This window comes from Annulohypoxylon truncatum (assembly GCF_022578515.1).
Source record: "Annulohypoxylon truncatum strain CBS 140777 unplaced genomic scaffold F4807scaffold_28, whole genome shotgun sequence".
In the NCBI taxonomy this organism is placed as follows: domain Eukaryota; kingdom Fungi; phylum Ascomycota; class Sordariomycetes; order Xylariales; family Hypoxylaceae; genus Annulohypoxylon; species Annulohypoxylon truncatum.
Genome location: NW_025953814.1, coordinates 53,941 through 68,705, shown reverse-complemented (window position 1 = coordinate 68,705; position 14,765 = coordinate 53,941). Strand labels below are relative to the sequence as shown.

Here is a 14,765-nt window from a genome sequence, read left to right as displayed (position 1 = left end):
CATAGCGTCGGTCCCACTGTGATACTCTCACCGCATTGGCATTGTTCGACGTGGATAACGGCGCTTTTCGAGTTATTCAGACACGACAACAGTCGTGCTTGTGGGCACCGCGTTTTACTCGCAGCATCAGTGCAATATGCTCGTCTTCCGAGCTTCGAAAATCTACAGACGAGTACTATTAGTCGTAGAGATATTTGTCTACCTATACTAGCATATTTATTTGACATATGATCGTAAAGTCGTTCATACCATATCCTACCTAGGTATGCAATGCGCATTCAACTTGACATTCTATGGTCTACCTAGGCGTTGAGATGCGCGTCTAGACACCTACCCAACAGCCTAAGTATGTAAGCGCCCACCAGGAATGTGATATATCTTGTCTTGATCAGCTCGGGCGCATTGATCAGCCCCGAGGTTATCAAGATAATCAAACACGAATCAAGTTGAACGTTGACAGATGCCATCCCCACGAAGTCCCTTAGTCATCCATGCGTACGCGTTTCCCCGACGACTACCTCATATGAAGATCTTCGTTGGAGAAAGGCAATACTACAACCTTCGGACTACGCTCCGTGATCTTGGCTTCCCTCGCGGCACGAATATCCAGCAGCCCCGGTTATCGCCACTATCTCCGGATGCTCCATCGCTTCCTAGGTACACGCTACTACCTCGCGCTCACGCTCATGCTGGCGATCGATTCCCAAATTCTCGATCACGAAGAGGAAATCTCAAACATCGTCCTCAAGGCTCGAATGTTTTGTTCTCTGTATCTTATTTTTCCTTGATTGTTTTGCTGTGGGTGAGTGGCGCTCGTCCCATGATCAAACAAAAAAACCTGCATCGTCGCAGGTATATTTGCCATGGCTCCGGCCGCGCCATGGTACAAGGACACAAAGAGGGCGTTACGCGACATGTGCTTAGGTCGTCGGAAGGCCGCATGGAGCGAAACCAAGCGAGGCAATGGGCGAGGGACGCACCGCAGCTCGACCCCATGGCTTGATCCGTTGGGTTCCCTTGACGCAGAGTGAGGTCGTAGGCGTGTGACCTGAGGTATAGTGCTACGATCGAAGAATGGAGGAATAGGAAAGCGGAGGAGCGTGGTTGCCTATTACGAATAAGGATTCGATCTATAATCGTTCTCTCTTCTCCCATCAAGGCTCATCTATAGGTACACAAAAATCAACGTACTTTCTAACCCCTAGTAACTATGCTTTATGCTCCTTCAACCCCCCATCCTCGATCTCGAGCAGAGGAGATAGATGATGATGAAACAATAGCTCCTCCACGCACGACAAGTTATCTGCACTCCAAGATAATGAATGGGCCGAACGACTTCTTGCCAGTTCCGCTCGAAACCCTCCCGCACACCATGCTGCCTGGCTCAGTGCAGTATCTGGCACACATCCCATCCACGCCGGTTCACGCAATTACATAAACCCACCTTGGAGATATCAAAACTCAACATTTTCTGTCCTTTCTTTCGACCGGTATCAAGGCCGCGTTCTCTTTCCTCCAATCCGTTCGCGCGACCTTGGCAGACTGCCCCCCAAAAAGGGTGTTTGGAGTGACACGGCTGCAGGCGGCATTGCGCGGTGGAGAAACACCACGTTTCGATGCGACCCTCCCATCCCTTCCCTCTCTTGCACGTACCTATGTATGTACTGTGCATGCACAACATTTCCAATTATTCATGAATCATACCTACTCTACCTACAGCAACCTACATAGCTTCCCAGGGTTTTGGCCCCCCCATGTCGCGGGAACCGTCGAACGTCAGCCACTTACTCTTAAGTTTTTTTCCTCTCTTTTTTTTTCTTCTACCTACCTACCGACATACCTAGGTTATGTTCGAGGCCAAAAAGGGGTGGGTGGGTAAGAAAGCTTCATGTGTCACAGCAGCAAATAGGTTCTTGAGCTAACGATATACATACGAATCAATGCCGCCGAGGCAACAAGCGGCAGAAAGATAACAGCCACATGTAGCGAGCTATGGCGTTGCGTAGGTGCGCCAAACGGCAAAATAGAAAAAAAAAAGTTGAAGGCAGGTAGCTGGAAGGGTACCCCTTGCGCCGTCTTAGAGCTGGGCTTGGATTAGGATCCCTTCTTTTCTTGCTTTTTCCTTTCCGCGTTCGAAGTTTCATCGACCATCTCCTGCTATTGGGCGATTTCTCTTTCAGCTAGGTCGTGAAACCGGAACCCTTTGCCCGTGTCTCTGTTTTAACTGAATTATTGACGTCAAAGACCTCGAAACAGGAAAGGCAAGCTCGCTAGTCGCAGTCTTCGATTTCCCCTTTCGTAAACATCGTAATCCCGCTGTGCTATGGTATTATCATGATGCATTTTTTCTTGTTTATAAAGATACAACGATATAGGTCCGATATCGACAAGGCAAAATAAAAAGCAAATGGATCATCATGGATCATCATGGGTGATCGTTGAGCCTCTTTTGCGCCTCCTTTCCCTTGACGGGTCTATGCATTGGTTAGTTACGATCCATGTATAGAACGTTTCCCCGCTGTAAACGTCTGCGAATTCCCGTTGCTGATCACTTCGACAGCTCGATGATCCGGGTCAGTATATGGGAACCTATTAATCATTAATCATTTTTAACCAAGCTCGGCCTACGGAATGGGGCAAAGAGGCAAAGACAAAACAGCGGAGGAACTGCGGGTACGAAGCATATCGGGTTCTAATCTCAAGGCTTACCATGCAACAGCATGATCAACACAGCAAATGTTATTGGTCCTTGCAGCTTCACGGGTTCTGGTTGTGCTTCTCTGTGACGCTGTCGTGAATTAATTGCATATCTTACTTGAGCCGACACGGAGTTCCACGAAATCTCGTGCCGCCGTGACTGATGAATAGAACGGGGCGGCTTAGAGGTTCGTCCGAGCTCAGGATGCCGCGTAACCAAAGGTGCTTGGGGCACAACACCATCTAAAGTCCCCTCCATCTTCCATATCCCGGGTGCGCCCGAATAAGCGTTAAAGAGGGGTGCTCATCCTATTTGACTATTTAGCTAACCTACATAAAACTAGGACCTCCTAGGAACTCCCGTTGAAATAGACTAGGTTGGTGATCCGGATATTTAGCCAGGGGCACAGGGAAAAATTCCGAAATAACTCTCCGCGCTTTAACTGAACAGTTTCTCGATGCCGTCTATATCCGTAAGCGCGTAGTGGATTGTATCCCGGCCGGATTATCTGTCCGGGAGGACAAATGAATTACGCTTCTAAGGAAATTCGGAGCCGGCATGTATGAACCCTCTATCAGCCTACTCACTGTAACGCCTGTCCAAATGAATATAGAGGAAGCGTAGAAAGTTTTCAAGGATCGCCGAAAACACCAAACTATGTGCCAAAGTGGGTGAGTCGAAGAACGTTATGCCCCGTGTGGAAGGACAAACTAATACGGATGTACTTAAACCCAACTTGGGATAAATATTACACGTACTAGGGATCAGGTAGTAGAACAAGCGACTAGTTATAGATTAGCTTCGAGATTTGTGAATCCAAAGTCAAGGATAATCCTTAGCCCATACCTATTGACGAAGATGAGGTTCTATAAGGGCAGTGATTGTGTTAGCTCCCCTAGGTAACGCTCCAAGCATCCAGTGCTTAGTAGCTTTGTGTTTAAAACTGTAGCCTGTGTAATACAACCGAATAGGAAAACATGGATTGGATACCATAATCAAGCATTATGCTGTCACAACATACACAGCAGCTATGCTCATCCGAACCTATTGCGGGTGGTACGCCTTCGAAACGCTAGATAGAAATGAAATACTGGTTGTTATTTTGAACATTGACTTTGAGCCATGGACTTTGTGCGAGATATGGCGTCAATGGCGTTAAAGGAATCCATCCAATATCAATTCCGTTAAACGTTGCACGGTTCAATCTGTATACAATGTTAACCGGCGGCGATTCCAGCTAAACAGTGTACCTAGTTTCGAAAGGTATTATGTGGTATAGGTATTGAATATTGAGCTTCAGTATGTATACCTGTGTCAACGTTAGGAGGTGTCCAAATGTCTAGTATAATCTTATACTAGGCAAAATTTCGTCATTGTCGATTTGGCGACGCAAGGGTACTATTAAACAATTGCGTAGACTATCGGTAGTCGCGGCAAGTTGTCTATAGTAGTAAATCAGGATCCTCACTTGTTACTTGGGGCCACTGTCACACCTGCAGATTCTTGTTGACTACAACGTCTGCCCCTCGAACCGCACAAAACCGAAAAGGGTCAAAAACCCATGCACGTGGAACAAGGATGTCCCACAATGCACTAAAGTCGTGGATACGGGGTCCATGGAAATAGCCGCTAGTCCGTTTTGAGCTTTTCTTTATTTCTTTCCGATCTCAACCGTATGTTAATCGCATGAACCTCAGGACTACTGTAGGCAATGTGGGAAATCTAGACATGTATGAGAATGTCTAGATCTTTCCAGGTGTGGTCCTAGGTTGATCTAAGTTTAGGTGATATCCAGGACCCAGACTCTCTTTCCAGTATGAGAAGCATATTGCCCCGGATAAGAACTATCTTATCTTGTCATGTGTTAAATCTAGGGCAGAAAAATAAGGTACAGACTCAAAATGTTTGATCTATGCCGAGGTATACTTTAGCTACGTGCCAAGTAGGTAGCCAAGGTCTTGGGCGAGGCCTGCGAGGATCACAGCCCGATACCTGATGCATATAGCGAGCACACATCGCGGATTCTCAGAGTAACCTCACGATGGATGTACACCAAGTCCAACAAGCTCGTGCTAACGAAACTAGTGACTCGAACTAGGACCAGAGGTAGAGAACGGAGGCGAGGGACATATTCGGAGCGTAAGAAAGAGTTATTTTGCTTCGTCCCTAGTAAACTTATCGGTGAGGTTATAGACTGCGTTAGGATGCAGCCGGAGAACGGTGGCTTCGGCGAACCACTCTAGCTTTCCAAGCCGTGACCTGGGGGGCTGCGTAAAGTGGGATGCTATTGGACAAGAGCTAGCTGAACCGCAGCCACAGGCAACCCAACTGTGTCCACTTCCCAGGGTATGCTTGATCGAGATGCAAGAAATCTAAAAAGGCCTTTTGAGCTCTCGATTATCATATATCTTTGATAAAATCCCGGTAGCGCTTCCCCATATTAGCTTCGCGTCTGGTGGGTTGAGTTTGAGCCAGTGAGAGTTCCCATCTGAGCCGATCCGGACTGATAGGGCAAGCAAATCGAAAGAATTCAGATGCTATGGATGGCCAGAGACCCAATGAGAGGGTCATTCCTAAACCACTAGGTAATCCAGGTTTCGAACCTGACTTAACTCTATTAAATCGTAGCGTGTATATACGACACCATGGAGCCGGGTAGACCACCCACGGGTAAGATCCTTCCAAGGTCCCTTGCTGAAAGAGATTTGCTCGATTGATCGCTTCCTAGGAGATGACGAGGCACTGTCCCTGGGTTGGACACACAGCATCCCCGTTGCTTTGAAAACAATTCGCTCGAGATAATGGCAAACTTGACTACTTCGCCTGACGCGTGACGGAGGTCCGAGAAACTGACGGAACCACAGTAAAGCCCACCACATCGAGGGAACCCTTTGGGCAGAAGACGAAACTATCTTATCAGCGGGATGGAAGTTACAAAAGCGTAAAGGAGTGTTGGTTAACGGCGCCAGAGCATCCAATAGAATAGATAATGGAACCAATCATAGCTTTGGGAATCCATGATAATTCTGGGGACCCTGGGGAGCCAATTGACAGACTTGGGCATGGCTAGCCGTAAGGGATGATTCCGGGCGTGGATGGATCCGACCCTCCGGGCTACTGATGTAACATAATAATAGTAACTAGGTAGTAAATGTTTAGTAACTACGGGATATTTTGTTTCTTGGGACCAGAAGATGCGCGTTGCTGAATAGCGTTCATAGCGCTGAAGGATTCGTAGGGCTGAGGCTGAGTAAGAAACCGTCAAATATCTTGGCAACTTGCGCGTCTCTTAAAGATGTAGAGTTTACCTAAGCTAGAAACGGCGTTTAAGATATGATAAAATCGATAATCCATATAAGGTGATATGGGCAATTAGCAATAGCTGGGTGTTATTGATGAAAGGAGTGCACGTGAAATGAGGCTCTGCTAAGAAAAGCGATATATGAAAGTGGGAAGTTACCTAGCGAATCTTTGCTGTTGGAAGTGGGATGTTGACTTTGCCATCCAACGGTCATACGCACAGACCACAACCATACGAACCTTAACTGCTTACCTAATATCAGTCCTTCAGATCATCCTGGTCATCCAGTCCCTTCTACTCCGGCTCTTTAATTCCGAATGCCGATTGTACCTGCCTTCGTAGGATCCAATGTTGTAATCCGGAATTAATACGCATATGTACATAAGATTGAGATTTATACACCTATGCAGTTATTCCAATAGCAGAGAAACAAATAGCGTTAAACCCTTCCAAGGTTGTCTTCGGATCGAAGGTAACATTGTAACATCGATTAAACCATGTAAGGTTCCTTTTTAAAAAAAGATTTCCGTCTGAGAAATGAAACTTGCAGATGCAATCACGTCAATGATACTATAATCTTAACCCCCGGTCAAACTGCTATTACACAAACTCTTCTTCCTGTCCAGATCGGAAGTTATGTTCATCTTTAAGCTTGGATTGTCAGTATCGGGTTCCTACTCTTTCAGCCTGCGGTGAGACTGTCGACTCTCTCGGGCCCGAGCCTCATCTATCTTCATACCTTCTGCAAGATAGCTCAGGGGCCCGTCTGCTAGGCCTTGACATCTTTCCGCTAGTCTGAAGACATCTACTGTACGGCGATATACACCTGCATAAGTCTACCTCTGCTTCGACTCTGCCCAGTTCCGGTTCGGACAGATCTACCTATGACCATTCTTAGCCGTCAAGCCAGCCAAGTATTCCCTCTTCAAAACCCTGTCCATGAAAGCCCCTCTTCGGGTGCTTCGTCAATCATCTGCAGCTGGTTCAAGGTATGTATGCACAGCGCTGCTGTCTTCTTACAGCTCCGTTGCTTGCTTGCCTCTCTCCCCATATTATGCGTGTCACAGTGAGCGATTCTCACTAGAGACCGCCTGCTACCGTACGCTCACCGCGTGTTAATGCACAGATCTGGAGCTCTCTTGATTTGGCGTACAGGCTATATCTTTTTTCTTGTTGCTTTCATGCCAGATCTGCTAAAGTACTGCTTTGGGGCTGTTGTTGGTACACAACGCACATTATCTGCGAGTCGAGTTCAGCCCATTATATCGGGACCAATCAACAACTATCTTCACCCAAGCTATTGGTTACCTTCAATTTCTCCAAGGTCGAGTCTGCTTAAGGGGCCGCCGGTTGCTGCCCAGACCATTGGTAATGAATGACATCCGACAATCCGGGGCGGGAATATACGCCACTATATGAAGATGCTACCTACTGAAGAGCCCTGGAGCCCTGTATCGTCGTAGGTCTGCTTGCGCTTAATGAATTGCCTAGGTACCTTACAAGATTTGTACGGAGAGGGCAGTGTGTGTCGTGTGTCTGCTCGTTCCTTCAACAGCAGCTGACAGCTACCCCAGTCAGCCACCTTATTCATGTACGCAGGAGTTCTGTTATTCTTCTTAAACCGGTCGCTCGTCATATTCCGGCTTATACTGTTAACAATTCAGTAAGTCTAAGTCGCCGTACCAGTCAAATTCCTCCTTAAAATCTGCTCCACCCCGTCATTCAATGGCCTCATAGCTACGTGCACCACCACCTACGTCCATTGGGCTTTTACCAAGCAACCTCTCTGACAGCCTACGTATCCTATGTGGGTCTATCTCTCATTACCTTTCCCTAAGGCCAAATCCGGTTTTAGTCGGTCCCCTGAGCCTTTTTACCCGGGTCCCTGTACACTCTAAGCCGACTCCCTGTCGACTATCTTATGTCTCTGCACATCTCTTACATCCTTCATAAACTCCTTTCCAAGTCACTCAGCTTGGTTTTTTGCTGCTTTTACCTTTCTGCTCGACTGATACCGGGCATAACACACGTCGAGTCTTCACCGTCAGCATCAAAGCGGTCTAGTTCCTTACTTTGTCTCTGCCTTGGCTCTCGAGTCGTTACATTGTAAGCTTTGTGCTACCGCACGTTAAGACTATCATACATATACTATCTTATAATACTACCCTCTCTACATCCCTTCTCATCTCCTTTCCCAATCATGTCCACCATCGTTGCGCTTAAAGACTGATACCTGCCTACGAGATAACTTGCCCCAACTTTTGACATTGATTACAATTAGCATCACGATGGCCTCCTCTACAAAGGCTCGCCAACCTCGACTCCGAGCTTCATGCGACGGATGCTTCTTAGCTAAGGTCAAATGTTCTAAAGCTAGGCCAATATGTTCTCGCTGCTTAGCTTGCGGCATCGAGTGTCGATATTCACCTTCGAGCAGGGCAGGCAAGCCTAAATCTGAACATAGCGGAAGCACTCACACGAATACTCCCCAAGATATGCAGCAGATGCACCACGGCATGATGGAAGACAAGAATATTACATACTCCGCAGCACACCAAACACCGCCTGAACATATGTTCACTTTTGAAACAGGATGGACGACCCCTCCTACTAGTATGGACGGTGGTCTCAGTCGAAACCCTTCGATATCGACGGGACTTGCTTTGCTCGGAGTTGAAGATAGAGCGATGAGCGAACACGACCCAATGTCCGCCCCTCCAGAGATGTATTCGTCCACCATGCCGTGGACCCCGCCTACAGACCTTTCGTGCGCGACATTTGGCGATATGCCCGTCACAACAGGTCCTATGCCCGGCGCTCAGATGCGATCTCAATCGTTCGATTTGTCCATGTCAACGCCAATGGCATGGAACGACCCGGTCTCCCACGATATGATGGGTTACAACCAGGTGCCTACCCCGACAAGCATGTCTTCAAACTATTTCCCCAGCCCAACGACAACGCCTACAATGAGGCCGGCCGGTCCACGCCATAGGTCATCGTCATCTACTATTAACGGAGGTTCCTGCACCTGCTTTACAGCCTGCCTGCAATCACTTCAAGCATTGCATAATGCTTCTTCTCCAGCATCACCGCCCTTTGACTTCGTCTTGTCTCTGAATCGGAAGGCAGTCGAAGGGTGTGCCGCCATGCTATCCTGCACCAAATGCATGAGCCGGTCTGGTACACATACTGCGACAATGCTCCTTGCTACGATCATCGGTAAAATCACCTCTTTCTACAAAGCCGCCTCTCACTCGTATTTTGAACATGGCGGCATGGGCATGACACCGAACAACCCAGGGACTAACGTCGGGGTCAGTCTCGGCGTATATCAGCTCAATGGCGAAGATGGGAAATGGCTGGAGCTCGAGATTCTAGCTAGGGAGCTTAGAAAACTAGATGAAGTGTACTCCAGATTTCGAGAAGTTGTCTGTACTGATTTCTCCGATGTCCCCGATGTCACGAAAGCTATGATCGGTTACCTTGGACAAAATCTAGGATCCACACTTGAAGTTATTAGCCATAGAAAGGGGGACATGACCTTTATTGCTTAAAGCTCCGAGCAACCACTACGATAGGCGCAAATGCGGAACTAGACCGCATACTATCGGACGAGATTACGATGTGACGCAGAAGAGGTTTATATGGCCTACGCAGCAGTTTATACGTTTCAGGACTGGCTAATTATAATGATCAACTTCGATTCCACTACTATCTACACGTTCTACATTTATACGTTGGGTTTCGCCACAGGGTCCATCACAGGGAAAGCGAGTTTCGGCGCTCTGAGGCAGGTGGTCTATTTACAAGCTGGAGTCACCTGCTTTTTTTTATTACTTTCTCGCGCTAGGGCATCGTACGCTTGGTCTAGGATAAGCAATAGGGGGAAAAGCTAAGCTATTAACCTAGAATATTATCTTGCATTTTGGGTGGCTGTTTGACCTGCAAGACAGGAGGCGTTGGGATGGGTTGATTCACGACGGTCGGTGGATATGTCGGTTTACGATGGTGAGCGTTAAGCTATTCTCCTTTTGATCTTTCTAGAGATGTGACAATGTACCAACATTATGAGCACGACGACAACATATTTTACTCAAGACCTATATCTAGCTAGAAAGAAACTTGGACCTACAATCTACAATTTAGATATTGATATCGGATTCTTCCACACCGCCAGTTTTGAGGTGCATTGGTATGTATGTTCGTTTTCGAGGCGGCTACTTAGTTGACTCAGACAATTCAAGACTGACGTTGTTTGCAAACTTGGCTGACGATTGGTCGCGCGGGACGTTGAGAGCCTATGACAAGACATGCAGAAATGGCCGGGACTTGTCGCGCGGCAGATGCTTCGAAATTATTACCCCCGCATAGGATCAGGGGCGTTCATTTGCTATAATCTCGTGATCCGAGTCATCATTTTTACGACGCTGACAAAAGCGTCACCTTACCGGGGTTCCGCGCCCTTCTTAGCGTCAGCATTCTAGCACGGGAATAGCTTTCGACACAGCAAAGAAAGATCTGATCGCGGCGGATCTAAATGAGGGATGTAGATCACCCATGATTACCTACTAGGTACTAGGTATGTTAAATTCTGGGCGGGATGCCGACTGGCAGGGAAAGCTGTTGAATATTTCTTCTATTGCAGGACTACTAAACGCCTCGACAGCCATGCTCTTCAAAGGATTGATTACGAAATAAGAGAGCGGAAATAAGGCTTAATTTCAAACGGAACCCTAATTAATCAGCTGTCTAGACGGTCTGATTTATAAGTTCCGTCTCGGAGTGCCAAGACTATACCGCTTGAGAAGCTGTCAAACCAGCAGATATTCAATTTGTAAGACGTTACTTGCTAGATGATGCGATGCAACCTGCTGACAACATGTGGGGGGCAGCAGGTATTGGGCAGCCACCCGTGATGACGGTCGAGAACCCAAAGCCTGGGCATGTAAATCGATTCTATTCCTATGTGATTGGCTCGCGCTCTCGGATCATTGCTTCTAGGCCATTTGGAGCTGAGTCGTTAGCCACAACGATCCTACGACACACGTATCATTCCTTCTTTTTAGAACGGCTACCTACTAGGCTACGCAGAGATGTGACTCTCTGCCATTTCTTCCGCCCTAGTGCTTCCAGCCACTCCGAGATGTTAGCTCAGCTTTTGAAGATCTCTCTCTCATCGTACATTGCATAGCACAGCCCCGCCGATGCCGTTCGTTCCCTCTTATTATGTACTACGTCAAGAAAGCAACTTTGGGTCGATCTCTGCGGCCGGGACTCAGCTACTGCTGCATGATAGGAGCTTGGCGTTGCAAAGTTACATTCAAGGCGTGTCTCCAGAGCCACGAGGCGGGGGGGTCGATGGCATCATATTCCGTCTCGAATGCCACCTCGTGCACGTGAGGCTGAACCGGCCTCTTGAACTGCACTTTCGACTCTTATAGAATAAGTAGATCCTAACAGTCGTTACGCGTCACGGGTATTATGCGAGACCGAATGCGAATTGTAACATCACTATAAGAATGAATATATGGATACCTAGGTAATTTTTATATATTCGGTGAGATTGCACGCGTACCTCATGCTTCTACGTAGTAAGTACCAACCAGCTGATTTTATGACCGCCCGTCTTCGATTGCGTTAGCAAGAATAAGATCAGTTGATACGTCGTATCAAGTTTATTTTAACGTTTCCGAAACACCAATGATTTTACACAAGTACTACATTAGACGTACCTAGGTACCTATCTAAGACTGCCTTGACCACGATTAACCTTTATCTGTAGGTAACTTACAATTTTGCAATTGTTAAAATAAGGTGAACTCAATCATTATAACAGGAAATATCACGAAGTATATTGCGATAGTAACATATTACAATACTTTAATTTTGCTTGATATTGTATAAATAAATACACGGAAGCTATGTATGTATACACCAAAGTAGGATGGTTGAGTTACAAGGAACATATTGTCCACGCGCTAGGCTAAATTTGAAATAGCTCGTGCCCCTCTCTTGGGTCATCCACGGAATATGGAAACCACAACCCAGGTACAAGGTTAGGCAACTATGATGAACCCGATGGAAATCAATTCGCTAGCGGGGCAACCCCACTGCAACCCTTTAAAACCTTATCTCAAGGTAAGTAAACAGTCTAACTATTTTTGTATTAGGTAAGTTTTTAGCTTGTAGATCCCGGGTCTACCGCTTTGCCCCATTTAACTCACACCGTTTGAAATTCTAAAGCAAACTCTCTCACACCTTTCAATCCCAATCCCACCACATATACTCATACACCTAGGCATCTTCTTATCTCACTCACACTCAACCCACTTGGGGGCCATATTGACTCTAGCATTCGATTTAGAAATCCTATACCAGGCTTTAGGACTAGCTGAATAGTCTCACAATCGGGACCGAAACCGCAACACGTGTTGCACCTCCGCAGGATTGCCAGGTGGTCTCCACCATTTAGGAAATCTGGGAAAGTTTAAGATCTTATCATGGAGGATCATCAGATCCTCATTGCCTCACGTATATTACGCGAGGAGGCTAATAGGAGCGGGAGAGTCCGATTCAACGAGCCCGCAATGTACTTACTGAAGACGGAAGTATGTTTCTTCACGTATTACTCGTAGAACATACTCGTCCCTAGATTTCCTTCGGCAAGGACCAAATCTTACCTATCGTTCTGGCTACCTGGAATACGCGCACACAATGCACACCCATTCATCTTTGGTTCCATACTGCGCTGACACCTACCAACCTACGGTTAATGGTTTAATCGGCCCGCACGGGTAAGGTATGTGCGAAATACTCAGCGGGCTAGGACATAAACGAGCTGCGCATGCAGGCCGAATCACCTCAAGCGAGAAAAAAACAAAAGCTGCCCAGTCAGACCTAAGAATGGTCTGAAAAGGACCCACGCAAAGTGCTTTTGAACATCAACTGTCGACTTGATTCCCTACCTAAGTTCTGGACCCATCGATGCTGAATTGACTGTGGTACATGGTAGACAACAAACATCGTGGGCCTATGAAACGTCGATGGCTTTGAAAATACCCTCATGAACGGCAACCTCAACCTTCACGTAACATATAAACCCGCTTCACCCGGGTGGTCGGCCGAGTCCTGCAATACCACCATGTGGCTTCATCGGATTTTTCACCGGTGCCGGTCAAGCGAGCTACATTTACACGAGTCCGACAGACTATATCGTCGATTGCTTACCTAGAGGTAAGTATGCCTCGTCTACTACGTATTCCTAGGAGCTGATAATGGATCGCGAAGCGAACTCCTTCACCTAAATTCCAATTCATTCGTGTCTGCCTTTGGATGTTTAGCGTGAAGCACTTGCTTCCGTCCTTCCCCGAGAGCTCTTGATCGATCTCCGTAAAGTCCATAAAATTTAGGGTAGGATGGACTTTCCTTTCTAGTCTTCTTACTTCCTCGACTAGAGACTTGGAGCACTAAGCCTTCTATCCTTGATACATGGACTTCTTGTTGCTGTCTGTAATACACTTCTAGCATCAATATCATATGAGAAGGTTGTTTATCGTTAGGACAGAGGCAAGCTATTGTCTCCGGAGATGTTCACTAACCTCTTGCGTTAGTTACGGCGTATGTTGCCGAATCGGACAACGCCTCGCGCCGCCACGCTTACTTCTCTACCTGAGATACACCCCCAGGTAATAATTAGGACGTTTTCTAACACCCCGTAGCTGAAGACTATGTTTACTAGCATTATATTTCTTCCTATGTGTAGTTGGCAGGCCGACCTTGCCACCCCTCACACATGGACGACACCTAAGTTTCGCAGGTCCTGTGAAATTTCTCCGAAAATATAGGCCAAGTATGGTCAGTCGCAGAACAGTTACTGCACAGTCTTACGGTTACTAAGTCATATCTAGTTAGACATACTTGCTCCGCGGAACTAACACCTAACAAGACTATCACCAGAGTCCATTTCCCTTTGTTCAAGGCCGTGTCGCGATCTATCAAACCAACTCGTATTTAAGCTTACGAAGGAGTGCCGTTAGAACCTAGGGCTTGGAATTGATGACGACAGTGGCTCGGTTTGAATATTAACTCTATTTTACTAAGGTACTCATCTATTAATAAAGCGCCTAGGAATATGAGATATCTAGGTGAATGGGCAGTAAGGCTAGCATCGCTAACCTCGCTGACGCCATGGAAAATAGCAGGGCTGATATTAATCGAGCACCCTTGACAAGATATCGCGACCCCTGAAGACTTCGTCTTTCGCCTCAACTTACTGCTTACATATATATCGACTAGTCGCGAATCAAGCCAAGAAGACATGTACTTACCGATTCCTAGTCGCAAAATTCATCTTGATTCATCCTTGGCGAGGTAAGCGGAATACGGACCGTCTTCCAATCTAACGTCGTGGAGGCCCATGGGGTACGAATTAAACTACAAATTTCTTATTGGCGGGATTACATCGAAGAGTTACCGACCAGTTTCCCACCAAGAGGATTGCGCACCTGCCAGCCACGAAGATAGAATCCCCCAAATACGTTCAATCCTGGGGACTTCCAAGGAATATATTCATGCGTCGTACGGTATTGTAGCGGGACAGAAAGTCTGAGCAGGAGCTACTTCCACACGTGTAACAAATCCGTCAAAATCGGATAGCCCTATGAGGCATCGTCCTCCACGTGGTTATACAGGTGATTGCTGGAATACCGACTCCTTCGATTATGAAACAACCAAAGGCTCACTTTCTCATCCTTCTCTTCTCGA

At 46.9% G+C, this 14,765-nt stretch overlaps 2 protein-coding genes across 2 annotated transcripts; both read left to right on the top strand.

Annotated features, from left to right (window-relative positions):
- The first annotated feature begins 369 nt into the window (after window positions 1–369).
- Window positions 370–1,194, top strand: F4807DRAFT_182796 (uncharacterized protein). The gene has a single exon (XM_047993593.1). It carries the CDS (start codon window positions 461–463, stop codon window positions 1,001–1,003), a length of 543 nt encoding a protein of 180 aa, XP_047851796.1. The 5' UTR covers window positions 370–460; the 3' UTR covers window positions 1,004–1,194.
- Window positions 1,195–8,198: 7,004 nt separating this feature from the next.
- On the top strand, window positions 8,199–10,180 carry F4807DRAFT_182664 (uncharacterized protein). The gene has a single exon (XM_047993592.1). The coding sequence runs from the start codon at window positions 8,288–8,290 to the stop codon at window positions 9,554–9,556; it is 1,269 nt and encodes a 422-aa protein (XP_047851795.1). The 5' UTR covers window positions 8,199–8,287; the 3' UTR covers window positions 9,557–10,180.
- The last annotated feature ends 4,585 nt before the right edge of the window (window positions 10,181–14,765 follow it).